The sequence below is a fragment of the Zophobas morio genome, unplaced genomic scaffold (assembly GCF_036711695.1).
Source record: "Zophobas morio isolate AGI-343-1 ecotype UQ-CSIRO unplaced genomic scaffold, CSIRO_AGI_Zmor_V1 ptg000011l, whole genome shotgun sequence".
Lineage (NCBI taxonomy): Eukaryota > Metazoa > Arthropoda > Insecta > Coleoptera > Tenebrionidae > Zophobas > Zophobas morio.
Genome location: NW_026972116.1, coordinates 2,803,242 through 2,819,213, shown reverse-complemented (window position 1 = coordinate 2,819,213; position 15,972 = coordinate 2,803,242). Strand labels below are relative to the sequence as shown.

General features: G+C 32.8%; 2 protein-coding genes across 3 annotated transcripts in view; both read right to left on the bottom strand.

Annotated features, from left to right (window-relative positions):
* Positions 1-4,073: 4,073 nt before the first annotated feature.
* LOC135127407 (uncharacterized) lies at positions 4,074-5,386 on the bottom strand. The gene is made up of 4 exons (XM_064053848.1): positions 5,096-5,386; positions 4,850-5,046; positions 4,685-4,795; positions 4,074-4,254 (listed from the first exon to the last, which is right to left on the bottom strand). Exons 1-4 carry the CDS (start codon positions 5,240-5,242, stop codon positions 4,110-4,112), a joined length of 600 nt encoding a protein of 199 aa, XP_063909918.1. The 5' UTR covers positions 5,243-5,386; the 3' UTR covers positions 4,074-4,109.
* Positions 5,387-5,665: 279 nt separating this feature from the next.
* Positions 5,666-15,972, bottom strand: part of LOC135126671 (uncharacterized) — a 38,774-nt gene continuing 28,467 nt past the window's right edge. For both annotated transcript variants that reach the window (XM_064052727.1, XM_064052728.1), the window contains exons 3-4: positions 5,960-6,070; positions 5,666-5,911 (exon numbers count right to left, since the gene is read on the bottom strand). In XM_064052727.1, the coding sequence (XP_063908797.1) occupies positions 5,728-5,911; positions 5,960-6,070 (295 nt within the window). In that variant the 3' untranslated portion in view covers positions 5,666-5,727. The remainder of the gene's footprint in view (positions 5,912-5,959; positions 6,071-15,972) is intronic.

The following is a 15,972-nucleotide window of genomic DNA, read 5'->3' as shown; positions in this document are numbered from 1 at the left end:
TAACGCGATTTGTAGACCCGGTGGGACCCCTCTGGATGCGCCACTGGATGCTTAACCCGTCCAAGAAGCTGTTCACTCCCGACCACCAAGACCCCTAGGATGCAAGGCGATGCTGAGATGAACAAAATGCTATCGAGCTTTAGAATACTCTAGCATGTACTTCTTGTTGATTTCAGATGATTTCAAGAGCTTCTTTATAGGGTAGACGGGCGGAAGTGGTGCGAGGGTGTTAGCCGATAGCGCTGCCTTGGGGTGAATTCAGGTAGTGCCTGAGGGTAAATGGTACTGCCTGGGGGGATGCCTGATGCGTGGGTGCGCTAGAGGGCGTTATGAGTATTGTTCGTGTCGCCGGGATGAAAACAGGCAACTAGCGGGGTGCGCAATGCAGGGATGCGCGAGAGGGCGCAGGGGTTATCATTCGTGTTGTCGGGTGAAAACAGACAGCTGGCTGGGGTGCCAGATGTGTGGGCGTGCCAAAAGGAGCAGTTGAACCGAACTTTGTTACACTAGGTTATATAACGTTAATGCTGCGCACTTAGATGTATGTGTTGAAAACTTTCGTTTTTCTTGTTGTACGTGTAAAAATCTATGTTACAATTATACACCACAATTAGCATGAACGTCTACTTACTAATAACTTGTATGTTTTTTTTTGTGTATTGTGAAATTATTCAAATGTTATTATGTACTATTTTGCCTTATATGAGCTTGCTCGTTGGGCTGTAATAAATTATTATTATTATTATTATTATTATTACTACATGCAGTACAAAAAATTGTGAATGTTCATCGAACACTTTGAAGGTATACTATAGGTTTGGTATTATACGTCAGGAGGTCCCCAAAACATTTAACAAGTAGTTTTATGTAGTCAGGGTGTTGATTATAAAAAAAAGTGAAAAGTACATCAACCAGCCTAGCAATTTTTTTTTCCAACGTATACATGCGTCAATCGGCTCGAAAGGATTAAAATTATCGTAAGCATGTTAAATTTTTAATAAGAATATATCTATTTATCCCCACCAAAAAATTGATGACGTCATCTCAAAAGTTTGCGGAATAGATCCTATCGAAAATGTGCAAAATATGATGAGCCTATACTTGTGACTTATCACTGTAATGATATTTTTTAGTCAATTTATTTTATTGATTAAATCAGGAACGGCTCACTCCATGTTCTCGAAAATTTAGGAATACAATACTATTATTAGTGATATTACACTCCACTTATACAAATTGATATACCTGTCGTTGCAAAAATGTTGTAATGTTATCTCTAAGATAACCGTAAAACGTTCGCAAGATTTCAAAACATGCGGTTTTGTAGTTTGACACTCAAATTGCAAAATATTGTTACACATTTTTTTTTACAAAAATCTGTGTGACTAGGGTCATAACTCAAGATGGAATCATTAATCACACATGCAGGACTATGTTACTTTATAAAATTTAAATAACATTTTTCCGGAGTTAAAGTGTAAAATTTCGAGATACATTTTAATTTTCTATTTTCCAAAAATTTGGATGCCTAGGATAAAAACTCTTTCATAGACGACAAGTGGAGAAGTATGTTACTTTAATTTAAATAACTAGTACTATTGTAAATGTTGAAAATGACGTCATCGCATTGTTGATGGAGATGATTAGCCAAGTTTAGGTTAGCGTTTTACCATCTACACGATATTCCTAATGTACAGACAAAACTTGACAACAATCGGTCCGGTAGTATAGTAGATTATCGGTCTAATAAAAATCAACACAGACACGAACAGAAGGTAGACAATAGACAGACACACGGAAACGAGGGACCTATTGTTTCGTACTCTAGAGAGACGTTAAGAAGACATGGAAGTAATTAGTCGTAGTAATGGACTCGATTACAATACTTCCTTAGCTTACGCTCGGAAAGTAAAAAAAAAATAAACAAAGGAATACAAAACTATAATAACGATATTCCCTGTCAATATTCTTTTGCTTAATGTAAGTGTTTTTTAAAGTAATCGTTTAAGTATTTCTTTTTACTTCCCGAGCGTAAGCGTACGTTTACTCGACCTTTCATTACCCATACAGTAGGAAGAAATGGGTCTCCCGTTTCCGTCTGTCTGTTTGTCCGTCTATCTGTTTGTCCGTCTATCTGTCCGTCTGTTTATCCATCTGTCTGTCCGTCTGTCTGTCCGTCTGTCTGTCCGTCTGTCCGTCTGTCTGTCCGTCTGTCGGTCTGCCGTCCCGGAATTTTATTAGACAGATAATCTCCGACAGTACTGGACCGATTGTTGTCAAATTTTGTATTTATATTAGGAATATCATGTAAATGGTAAAATGGTAACCAAAATTTGTCTAATCATCCCCACCAATGTGATGACGTCACTTTAAAATTGCACATAGTAAATGGGTTTTAAATTGTATGAAATAACATAATCCTACACATGCAGTTTATGCAATCCTACGCATTGAGTTTTTATCCGAAATGTCCAGATTTTTCGAAATCAAAATTATAAAACAACATTTTGCAATTTAATTTTGAATCTGCAAAACCGAATGTTTTGAAATCTTGTAGATATTTAAAAATTATGATAAGCATGAGAAATTTTCAATCAAAATATATTTACTTATCCCCTCCAAAAAATTGATGACGTCAGCTCAAAATTCTGCTGTATAAATCCTATCTAAATTGTACAAAATATGATAAGTCTGTACTTCTAATGTGTCATTCGATTCATATTTTTTGCATCTGCATATGCAGGGTGACTCAAAAAAATTAATGAATGCAGGAATTTATTTTATTGATTTAATCAGGAACTACAAAATCGAACGCTTTAAAATTTTGGAGAAGTTTTAAAGTTATCATAAGCACGGTAAATTTTTGATCAAAATGTATTTGCTCATCCCCCCTAAAAAAATTATGACGTCACCTCAAAATTTTGCTGAAGAAATCCCATCTTAAATGTGCAAAGTATGATGAGTCAATACTTGTGATTTATCACTGCATTAATATTTTTTAGATTTGCTTATACGGGGTGTCTCAAAAAAATTAATGAATTTATTTTATTGATTTATTCAAGAACTGCAAAACCGAATGCTTTGAAATCTTGAACATGTTTTAAAGTTGTCATGTAGATTGTAAAACACTAACCAAAATCTCTCTAGTTATCCCCACCAACAACGTGATGACACCCTCTCAAAATTTTCTCCAAGAACTGTATAAAATGTTATACATTCCCACACTTGTGTTTTATGAATCTCCTTTCTTTTGAGTTTTATTACTATTATTATAGTTGTTATTGTTTAAACATCATTCATACGATAAATATAATTAATACGTGGCTCCGCAAACGTGACCGGTGGCTCGCTGGAGGTGGAATTGGAAGTTCTGGTTGCGGATCCCCGCACTTCGAACTTTTTTTATCCGTCAAATCAAGAACAGCACTTCCAATTTTTTATTGGTCAAATTAAGAACGAGTCACCCCATTTTCTCGAAAATGTGAAGAATACGCATGTCTTTATATAATAATAATAAAATAGGAATGATAATATTCAGAACATTTTGTTCGATTGTGGTTTAATTAATAATTTTAGTCCTGTGTTTTGAGAAGACATACTCATTCAAATCAAACTAATTTCTACGTGACATTCTTTCGATGGATAAATATAAATAAACACTTGAGCGTCAGATTGCTATTACCAAGTGTTGTTAGAGATGGATTATTTTAAGTTCAACATGGTGAATCATCAGAATCTGACAACGGACTGTCAGTTATTATTAGTAGCGTAACATGCACACTTCAGGAAGGGGTGGTTTTTATTTTATTATTTTTAAATCGCAAACAATAACACACGGAAACATAAACTTAAGTGAACTGGTCACTATTAGGTACTAATCTAAACAGAGACAGGTACCCATCGCAGGTAGAATAGTTCACTATGACAGAGAAACGATGACGGACTCCTCTGAGGTTGCGCCCATTCGAAAATGCTGGATATGTTTCATTGTACTTCAGGGGCGAGGGAAGTTCTGTCAAAACAACTTTCAACCAATTTTTTTGTACACAGGATAGAAATTAATGGATTAGTAATAAAAATATATTCCACATTTATTAGTTTAACAAGTATTACATTGTAAACATATCTACTAAATCAATTCTACATTCTGAAAATTCTGCCTTACAAGAGTCTCCAGTCTTTCTTCCTAAATTTTGAGCTGCAAAATATTCGTTGTCACTATGTTGTCGAACGGTTTCTTTAGTACTACTCGGGCTGTAACAGAAACCGATGCTAGTGTTACAAAACAGCTGAACTGATACGTTTAACTTTGCTATTATTTGAAATACAAAAAGAACTAGCTTTATTACTACAGTTAGGTACTATCGATTACAAGGGTTTCTAAAAATATTTTTTTAATAAACTTTATATATAAATATCTTGTAAATCAAACATGTTTTTAAAATTACAGGGAAGTTTGAAGTATCGTGTAAAAACAACTGTGTTAATTAAAAAATACTTTCCGTATTTATTGAAAAAATCTATAACCTCTGTACTATATTTAATAGACACATTAAAACTGTATGTCGCTTTTGTTTTAATTAGTTGCTTGCATCTACATTTATTTCGTCAAATTATCTCGATTTTATTAACACAATCAATAATGTATCGCCCTAATTTCTCAAGCCTTGTAGGTATAACTTACGTGAAAACAGTATGTACTAATTCATCAAAAAGCCCATAATTCTTATCAACAGGCCTATGCGATAACTCACAAATGGTTCTCAATATGCAAGATTTACCGCCAAATCCACGCCTCCAAAAAAACAGAATGATGAATTTTCACCTAAATAAAAAAAATAAATCTTACTGTTGCCACAACTGAGCTAAAAGCTCGTAAATATCCCATCTGGAAAGCGTTCGTTTTTTCCTTTTCTGGTAGTAAACATTGCCGAAGGGTTTAAGGTCCGACACATTTGACGGTAACACATAATTCCCTTTGATGATAGCTGCTATGATGACAGTTTCTAGACTAAGATCAACTGGAACACCAAATCCTGTGATAATCTAAAACACGAACTTATAGAAAAAAATAAAATAACTTTTTTATACAAACTTGTAGTCTACTTCTCCCTTTTTCCCATATCAGTGTTCTTTTTGTTCGAATAAGTGAGGGGTTTTTTTCATTTGGTCTCACATACCACCAATTGCAATGAAAAATAAAAAACATGAAAACGAGTTTAAATTGTTTGTCGATCAACATTGCTGAACGCAAAGCTACTGCAAAGCGATTATGCAAATTATCCGAGTGTGTTAAATCAGCGTTCTGAATACGTTAAAGATAACGCTTTACTGTTAAGTAACGGAGGATTCTTTGTTTATTTTAAAAATATCACAAAATTAAAGGAAACGTTACTCGTAAGTGAGTTTTGTTTAACTTCATACGAAAATTCACTTAGAACTTTATTAAGAATAATGGTAGAGCTTGTGTTTTTGAGAATAAGTATATATACAGGTTTTGACCAACAATCAATTTTCAAGCGGTATCTAGTCTAAAAATGTAACAAGCAATTTTCAGCAACGTCAGTGATAAATGTATTTCAACATGTCACGTCAAATTTCAGATTAATACCGGGGTCAGGCAAACGCAATCTTTCACCAGTAAATCGCGAAAGAAAATCTTAAATCAATACAAACAACTCAGCTTTATTTGCTAATTTTCTTATATTGTGTTTCTGAAAGAGGTTTTTATGTATCAGGATAATATCCGAAAGCGGAATAATAGCCGAGAGCCAGATCAATCAATGAAAAAGGACACCCCGGAAACATTTCGAAACATTCTTCTCCGTTAAATTCGATTCCGTTCTGTGATGCTCGATAATACTGATAATGTTTTTCCTCTTCTTTCCCCATATTATACTTCTTCGGATATCTAAAATACAACATTATAAAATATTATAAGTTATCGCTAACGACTGACCTGAATACGATTCGAAGGATCTCGTCTACCAGACTCTCCCCTTTGGGTTTCAAATGACGGGAGGCTTCGCATAAAGCCCTCAGGACGCAGTTACGCCCATTGTAACCCATTCTAGAAAAGACGAGTCACTTTTCATCTCAAGAAGCTTTTGTGGATCAATAAATACAACTGTAATAACTGGATTAACTGCATAAAATAATTTCACTTAGCCTTCATTGTTAGCACAAATTCAAGTAATGAAACGCTAGTATAAATTATCCTTTAAATTAAGAAAAATCTAAACAAGGTTTAACTTGCAAAGTTGATCAACAGCCTTGAAAAAATTAATAAATTATGCAATCGCATTTGTTATAAAAGCAAATGACTATCAGTTCCTGTCATTTTTAACTTTGCACAATTAAGTTTTATGACATTAATATCACTAGGGTCAATGTTTTTATAATCACACAGTCGGTAAAAATACACATGAATTTATTTAAAAAATATTTATTTCGAAGACTAAGTTTCTGAGTCAGTGATCTTTCAAGAATTAATCTAATTAGTGGATAAAAAAAATATTGAGTAAATTTCGACCAACTTGCTTCTTTGAAAAATACAGTTTGGTTTTGCGACATTTTATTTGTGATAACCTCTACACATAAAAAGAATATAGATAACTGCAGGAACAGTATAAAAAATCAAAACGAAAGGTACATGAGGAAGAATCGAACGCGCGACAGTTCACGCATAATTACGTTTCGGCATTCGAATTCTCGAGGTCGGGGCTTCTACTTCCTACGCCGCGGCCTCGGCACGTGCACCGACGCTTATTAAATAATTTGAATTTTTTTGTGAAATTTTTGATGCTTCAGGTAACAACTCAATGCGGATTCATAAACCACAAGTATAGGAGTATGTTTTTGCATAAAATTTAAATGACGTTTCCTAGAGAAAATTCGGGAACGTCAATAAATTCTTGATGGGGATGATTAGTCAAATTTTGGTTAGCATTTTACTGTCACTGCAAAAAATTTTGTCAATTTTTGATATTTGCGATTGCCCCGGTTAGCACTATTGGCTCCCCTAAGTTTACTTGCATTTCTTTGCGTAATAACGTCATAATTTAGAAATATGTTGGATTTCATTGAAACATTGTTTCTTTTTACGTACTACGTAGAAAACATCTCCTTATTGTCACCATTTCCATGACCTTCATGATCGGCTATTGAATGCGAAGTTTTGTCACCTTTATCTTTAGTTCCTAAACCTAAATGAATAATTGTATAAATTGTAACGGTGCAATAAGATCTAGCTCTACAAAATAAATTGTGATGTATATCACAATAATAATCTATACATATCTACAATGTGTAGGATTAACAAGAGGAGATATAAAATTTACTCGAGCAAAATCTAAGTTAATTAAGATCGAAGGTAATACTTCTAATAAACACAAATATGAACAGGTTCAAAAATCTGAAAGAGCTAACAGATTCTTTACGTAGTGAAGTCACCAGATCTCTGAATTTAATTCGAGCTGAATTTGAAGCCCAAATCAACAATCTAAAAATGTAAATTACTTCAGTGATACCCTCCTCACCGGCTATTCAAGTAGAAGAGGTTGTACGGGAAGACATGGAAAGACAGAGACGGTAAAATAATATCATAATATTTGCCATTTCTGAACAAAATAACTCTCCTACTCAACGCACTGAACAAAACAGTTTGGTTCGTAATAAGGTTCTACAGTTAGTAAGTAGTACACTGCAAACCAACGTAATAAAAATTCAACGTCTAGGACGTTATAACTTAAAATTTTAATACGTTTCTTTACCACTCGGTCGCACGCCTAAACAGAGTACTATAAATTGGTAAGCCAACAGTTAATAGTGAGAATTTCAAATGGTGAAAATAATGTAAAAATACGCCACTAAGTACAATGGAGTGCCAAAAATTGCTCATTTAAACTGAACAAGTTACCTAATAACAGTCGTCATCTAAATTGTATATATCAAAATGTTAAAGGTCTACGCACAAAGCCTATACATTTTTTCAAATCTATTTTAACGTCCAATACTTACCGATCTTATTGCCATATCGGAGATTTGGTTAAAAGATATTTTAAATGGTAAAATTTTTCCTGATAACTATGTTGTTTATCACGAAGATAAAAACGCTGAAGACGGTGGTGTAACTAAGGGGGCTGGTGGTCTTTTAGCTACCGATTGCTTGTTTCACAGCAGCGATGCGAACTGTTTCACTTATTACTAACGAAGTACCGTCTATAGATATCATAGAAGTTAAAATAACTAGAAACGACCAGTAAGGCTCAAGCTTTAACTAACTTCATTACTCCAAATAATACAGGGTGCCGCATCCATGTTTGAACATAGGGGATTAACATGGGAAATTGATTTTTATGTGATAAGATCTCCCCAGATCACTTTAAAGCTACTATTGAGTGAAGAATTTGTGTATAAGTATTTTTTTCAAATCGTTGCATCGCACTCATTCACTGTAAAAAAGCTCTAAAAATCGTATTTTGAAATTCGCGCTCAGTCCGATTCGTTCCGTCTCAGTTCGAAGATTGCGTCTTTGGATTTGCCATGGAAAATCGAAATGTCAAAGTGAATTTTCGATTCCTCTCAGAAATCACTGAACAACTCAACTTGGATTATTTTATCCAGTGTGATGATTATTCTAATTAAACAGAATAAATGCATAAAGTGATCCATTCATAGCTGCTAGGTTCAGCACATGAATGCAACCCCGTCAAACGAGGCATCTCCGACTATACCCAGGCCGTATCCAAAAATCCCGAGATGAAGACCTTCGAGCAGCATGTCCTGGGGGCTCATTAAGCTAGGGATTTACTCGCGCTACCTCACTCGGTAATCACTCGGTTCTTAGTCAATGAAGATTTACATCATACTACACTTTATATCAAATCGCAGTAAAGAATTCTCTATTGACGATTCGACAGATCAATATAATTTCAAAAAGTCTAACTTCCCACTTATCACTTGTTATCAAATGTTGACTGGGCCTCTTTAACAAGAGCCTGCAATGCTTTCTACAATACAGTGAATGATATCATTACAGTACCAGAATTTCGCAAATATTCATCCAGAAATGCTGCTTACCCCATCTGGTACAGTAATGAACTTAAACAATATCTGAAATGAATATCTCTTGCTCATAAAAGGTACTAAAATTATCCCTCTGAACATGGCTACGAATATTTAAACCGTATCGTACAATGTGCAAAACCCTGATTGTTTTACAAAAATTATATTTTAGATGTAGAAAACTGTGTCGGTAGGGAAAAAATTTTGTTTTCTGTGCAAAACAAAAAAGGCAAAACTAGAATACTACGTGGACTAAGCTACAATAAGTATCAACTACTACCTCTATAGTAAATGCTTTTTGCGATTACTTTTGCTGTACATACATATATAAGCTCAAATTTCAATAGTAAATATACACAGATGATAAAAATTATATCGAATTATTTAATTAATATAAATCACATACGTGATGAACCAAATATTTTAAAGAAGTAAAAATAATTTAACATCAGGTCCAGATGGAAATCCGAATTTTCTCTTAAAAGACTGTGCTATCATATTTGTAAAACCACTACATTCCATATTCAGAAAGAGCATGTATCGCACCTTTATTTAAAAAACATAATCCAACAAAGATCGAGCAATATCATCCAATAGCATTACTATGCAATTTCGCAAAAGTATTTGAAACAATCATATAATAGATGTGTATATGTATATAAACAAAGATTTTCTACACTCAATATCTCCATGTCAACATGGTTTTGCAGAAAAACGCTGCACCATTACCAATTTAGCTAGCTACACGCATTTTTTACTGATTTTTCTAAAGCATTTGATAGAATAGTACATTTTATATTATTAGATAAACTAAAATTAATTGGATTTTGGGAATCACTACTACTTTTGTTAAAATAATATCTTCCGGGCAGAACAAATTTTGTCAGATATAGAAATTATGGCTCTGAAACTTTTACTCCTAATTCAGTACCGCAAGGCTCCAATTTGGGGCCGTTGCTTTTCCTGCTGTTTATTAATCGTTTACCAGATACCAGCTTCAGTGAAAAAATATTGTTATATATTTGAAATATTCTACAGGACCAACAGATTAAATGATTGTCTACTATTACAACACAATCTGCAAATTTTACATAAATTCGTGTATGTAGTGTAGTATTAAAGGTAGTATTAAAGCATTTTGTAAATTATGGTTTAATATATAGAAATTGTAGAGATTTCACTAAACTTAAATATTGAATCAGTGCAACAAAAACTTTTAAAATTTGTAAGTTTTCTTCTTTACGTCAAATATTTTGAAAGACGCTATCACCACGATGCATTATTAAGAAAATTTAATGTAAATTTATTGTCAACTAAAATTATTTTAATCCTTCATTTCTTGTTAAAGTTAGTTAACAACACCATTGATTGTCCTCTGCTGTTGTTGAAATTAAACTTTGCAGTGCCTAGGCATAACTCCAGCCAACATATTATATTTTACCCCAAAATAAATCGGACAAATATATCAAATAATTCCCCAGTAAGTGTTTTGTGCAAACATTTTAACCAAGCACTTTATGAATGTGATTTTCATATTCCACCATTTAAAGAGATTTCTTGTTATGTCATTAAACATTTAGAATTAGTTTAATTTATTAGTATTTATAATATTTTCTTTAATTTCACATCGTCTTCCTTAACTTTAAATAGTATTTATTTTTCTGTAAATCTGTAAACCTGTAGAGAAATAAACTATTATTAATATTATTATTATTATTACTTACAATATTCATACAAAATTTGATAACAATCGGTGCAGTACTTTCGGAGATTATCTAATAAAAATTGATACAGACGATCGACAGACAGACAAACAAACCGACAGACGACAGACAGACGGAAATGGGAAACCACTTTTTTCGTATTCTACGGATCATGAAACGTTAAGAAAATGTGAAACTAATAAGTCGCCCGATGGATTCGATTACAACACTTACCCCCGGGAAGTGAAAATACTACTTATCTAATGTAGCCATTTATTGTTTATAACTGTTAGTTTAAGCATGTTATTTATCTAATACGGGAGGGGGAAATTAATTAATTACGGTTACTGGAAGTATGTGTAATTAAATTAAAGGAAATATGTAACAGCAAATAATATAATAAATCAATAACATAATTATGGTCAAATGCTGCTTTTGCAGTGGGAGATTTTCCTAAAACTCAATAACAACATTATTTTATTCTCAACATTTTGGATTTAAAAATTAAAAGAAATTCACTCATTCATTTTATTGAGATGCCATAATCTAAGCAGCTCTAAAAACCCATGTTTTGCACCTTTTAAAAAGTATTTATTTAGCAAAATTTGTAAGACGTCATCAAAGATTTTCGAAAGGATAAACAGATAAATTTTGATTAGAGATCTACCGTTTTTACGATGATCTTAAAATGTGTCAAATTTCAGGTCTGTAGTTTATAAGTTAAAATATAAAATGTTATTGTACAATTATTCTGACTTTCTTTTGCGAAAATCTGGACGCTTAAAGCAAAAATAAGGGTGGAATGATAAGCCACATGTACTCCAACATGTTATTTTATATAATATAAATAGAATTTACCTAGTAAAATTTTGAAGTGATGTCATCAGGTGGTGGTGGGGAGGATCGGATAAATTTTGGTTGCATCACATTCTTAAAATATACATCAAATTTCACCACAATCAATATAGTAGTTTCGAAGATTATCTACCTAATAAAATCGTTAACAGAATAGACAAACGGTAGAGGATAGCCAAACAGAAACGCATATTTATTTTTTCGTACTCTATAGGAGCTCCAATAGTATATGAAAAGTCAAAAGAAACATGAAAATTTTACCATTTACATGTTAGTATATTTTTAAAAATAATTGGATTTGTACATATTCTCAAGCAACCTAAAAAACATCCGGTTTTAGCTGTGAAAACCTCTAACAGTACTCGATTTTATTCGCAATGAGAAGTCCACAGACAGTAATATATTCATAAAAATCACACTGAAACTCGAAGAACATCAATAACTATCAAGACTGGATTCCGCGTGGTGAAAAGCTATTGTGTCTTTTATGTTTGTAGCGCATTTTCTGAGGCAATATACCTGCGTAATAAGCTCGTTACTGCATGGCTGGTTGGGTATATAAAGCAGTCGAGATAAAACTCAACAAAATTTGTACGATAACCCCAAATATAACAACGAAGTTTGCTGTCAACGGACTATCAAGTAGGATTAAAAGAAAATCTGCTATATTTTTCTAAATTCAAATAGTCTTACTGTCAGCATAGTTCGGCCGAAACTAGTTATGAAAAAATTAAATACGTAGTATTTTAAGGTATGCTAGGTTACATCACAAAGAGTTTTTGTATAGTCATGTAAATTATTAGTTGTAGCTTTGTTTAAATTACACAAATTGTTTTGCCTGCCACAATAATTACCACAAACAATGATTTCGACGATACCAAGCTCTTTGACTAGGGAGGAAAGATAGAGCGCAATGTATTCAAAATAAAGATTAATTAAAGATAGATCTTAATATTGTTTTTTTCTTGCTCTTTTATCATAGTCACTGTAAATACATACACCGTGGAGGTACCTCTGTGATATAGACTGTGTTATTGCGTTTACATTCATTCCATATTTTTAAACTAAAACATGGTGCAAAAAAAAATTAAATATGTTTCAAATGTCGCAGCAGCGTATGATTTCAATTCACCTAAACGCCAAAGCCAGTAATTCTGTGAAGGAAAAACACTAAATAATTTACATAATTTTGGTTCAATAACCTACTTCCCACTGACAAATTAATTAAAACTTGACCAATTTACAATTGAAATAAAATTTATATACATCAAATTGAACTCTATAGTACTTGACTGGTACTACATAGCATATTTGAACTATCTGTTCTATCAAAGTTTGGATTTATTTCGAAATTATTTTAATTTTTTTTTTGGAAGTTCTCAACGAGGTCGCTTCCGTCAGACTTCGCTGACCTGAAATCTGGCCTGTTGACACCATGTAGTGCTTCTTGCGGCTTAAAACAATGATTGGGAATTTGCGACATGAAATAAGTTCCTTGACCAATCTAGATCACTGCATTGATACCAAGAAACGTCCCTACAAAAAGCTTTTATACAGGGTGATTCTTTTAACCTGAAACTTTCAAATATCTCGAAAAATAAGCACTCTACGAAAAATGTCCAGAATCAAAATTTAGGTACACATGCCGAAGGGGAAATTCGTTAGTGTTAAAATTAGCCCTCCTTCCCCTCTCCTTACAGGTGGAGCAGGAGTTAACTTCGAAATCTTAACTGGGAACGGCTACTTTTTATTGCAGATTCGGAGTCTATAGTTAAAGTACGTATAATTTGTCTGAAACAGTTTTTTTTTTATTCGTGATAGATGGTTCTGAATCGGCCAAATTCATTTTTTTAATTTATCCTACTGAAAACCTATGTATACGATTCTGCGATTCGTTGACAATAAAAAACACCATGTTTCATGTTTTATGTAAATACTTGAAATTTGTCGCCAACCAAGTTGATTAATGTTGCAAATTTCGAATAATTTGGAAATGATTACCTGTAGAAATATAAATGCCTGGCGCATAAACTGAGAACAATGATGTTGACGAACTAGTTTTCTATTAAATCTTCTATCATCTTTCAATTAAAGTAAATGTCTGCTTGAATTTCGGGCCAACCATTTCTGATTCGCTCAATCATATTCTCAAGGGTTGTTTGTCCTGATTTGTAAATCTTGTCTTTGAGATAGTCCCATAAAAAAAAATCAGGCGAAATAAGATCTGGTAATATGGCAGGTCAATTTATCGGACCAGCTCTACCGATCCAGTGACCATTAAAATCATGGTCAAGTACTTCACGTGCTACCATCGAAAAGTATTCTGGACAACCAGCATGTTGAAACCACATGTTCTGTCGCACTTCTAAGGTCAAGTTTTCAAGCAATGTTGGTAATTCATTTTCCAAAAGATTTCAAAGTGTCCCCCAGCCCCACCTACAAGGAGGGGGTAGGGGGATTAGTTTTTACACTAAACTATTTTCCTCGCGTGGAATGATTAAATTTTGAATTTGAACATTTTAACAAGAGTCCAAAATATTACGACTTCTGAAAATTAATTTACACCTTTATAGAGTGTAAGAAAATATTATGAAAAACGTAAGCACTTTCAGTAAAATTCACTTTGTTATACTTAGTTTAGATCATTTGACTGAGACATAACAAACTAGAAACGCTGGTTTTGTATGCCAATTTTATGTGCATTTGTCTTTGATAGGATTAAAATGTGAATATATGCTAATTTTTACTTTTAAGCTTAAGCTAAGAAAGTACTACAATAGAGTCGATCCGATAAACGTCATATTTTCTCGACGTTTAATGGTCCTTAAAGTAAAAAAAAAACTAGGTCTTCCGATTCCCTCTGTCTGCGGTCTGTCGTCTGTCTGTTGGTGATTTTATTACATATGCTCTGAAATGTTGCAGACATTTTAAAGTTATCGTAAGTATAGTAAATTTTTAATCAAAAAAGTTGATGACGTCATCTCAGAATTTTTCCGAATAAATCCTATCTAAAATGTGCAAAATACAATACTGTTATCATTAATATTACATTGAACCTATCCAAATTAGAATACGTGTCCCTGCAAAAATGGTGATGACGTCATTACAAAATTTTGTAGTAACTCTAATCTGAAAACTTTTTCATCGCCCGTAAGGGTTATGCATGACTTTGACAGTTTAATCAAAGACATGACAAATATTTCCATGGCTAACTTTAATCTAAAAACTTTTCGATAACCCTTTACATGCCATGCTTCTTTACCTTTACTTTAAGATTACATACGTAACTTTATTTTAACTTATAGAGGTTGTCATAAAAAAAATTAAATTCCCAGAATTAAAACTAATAATTTTTCGAAAAAGCTGGATTTGTTATATATATTGTACTTCAGGGACGTGGGAACCAGATTTTTAGCAAAAAATTAAAATTGCAAAACGATGACGTAAGCATAATAAATTAACCAAGATTTATCTGTTTATCACCCTAAAAACGTGATGTCATCTCAAATATTTTCTGATATTCCTATCTAATAAAATGTAAAAAATATTATAAGTCTACATTTGCGGTTTATCATGTAAATATTCATATACATATTTGAGAATGCCTTATACAGAATGACACAAAAAAAATTGATGAATGAGGCAATCTATTTTGTTTATCAAATCAAGAACGACTTACCCCATTTTGATTTTGACAATAGTGTACTGTCATTATTTACATTACACCTGTACTGTACCTATCCATTGATTTTGATATAAGGCATCCTTGCTAAAAAGTTGATGACATCAAAATAAACTTTTGTTAGCATGTTCCTTTAGTTTAACAGCTCGTACATATCTTTTTAATGTACAGGTGTTGTAATAAAAATATCATTCACAAAATCAAGTTTTCCAATAAATGTTCTAACAAACTGGAATTGTGATTGTTTTGCTGGCAATCATGGATAGAGGGAACCGTGGAGCTCAAGTACGGTAGAAATTGATGTTGTCGTATTTTTAACTTGATTGTTGTAACAACTTCTTAACTAATTATTTTAAACATTAATTGTACAGCGTCTCTTAAATAAATACTTCATTTAATGTTGATCTATACGACTAACATTTTTCGAATAGACATAAGACTATTTATTACAATGTACGTAATGCATGCCCTATTATTCATTTTCAGAAATGTCGGGATCGATTTCATTCGTCAAACCAGAATTTCATTGCTTTAAAAGTAACAGGGCAGTTTTCTTCAGATATTTTCAAATTTTAACTTCAACATACCTTAAAAAAGTAATGTAAATCACTGTTTGCATGCTCTCGTGGTATGTCCTGTTTAAACAAGCGAAACAAGTTTCAAAAA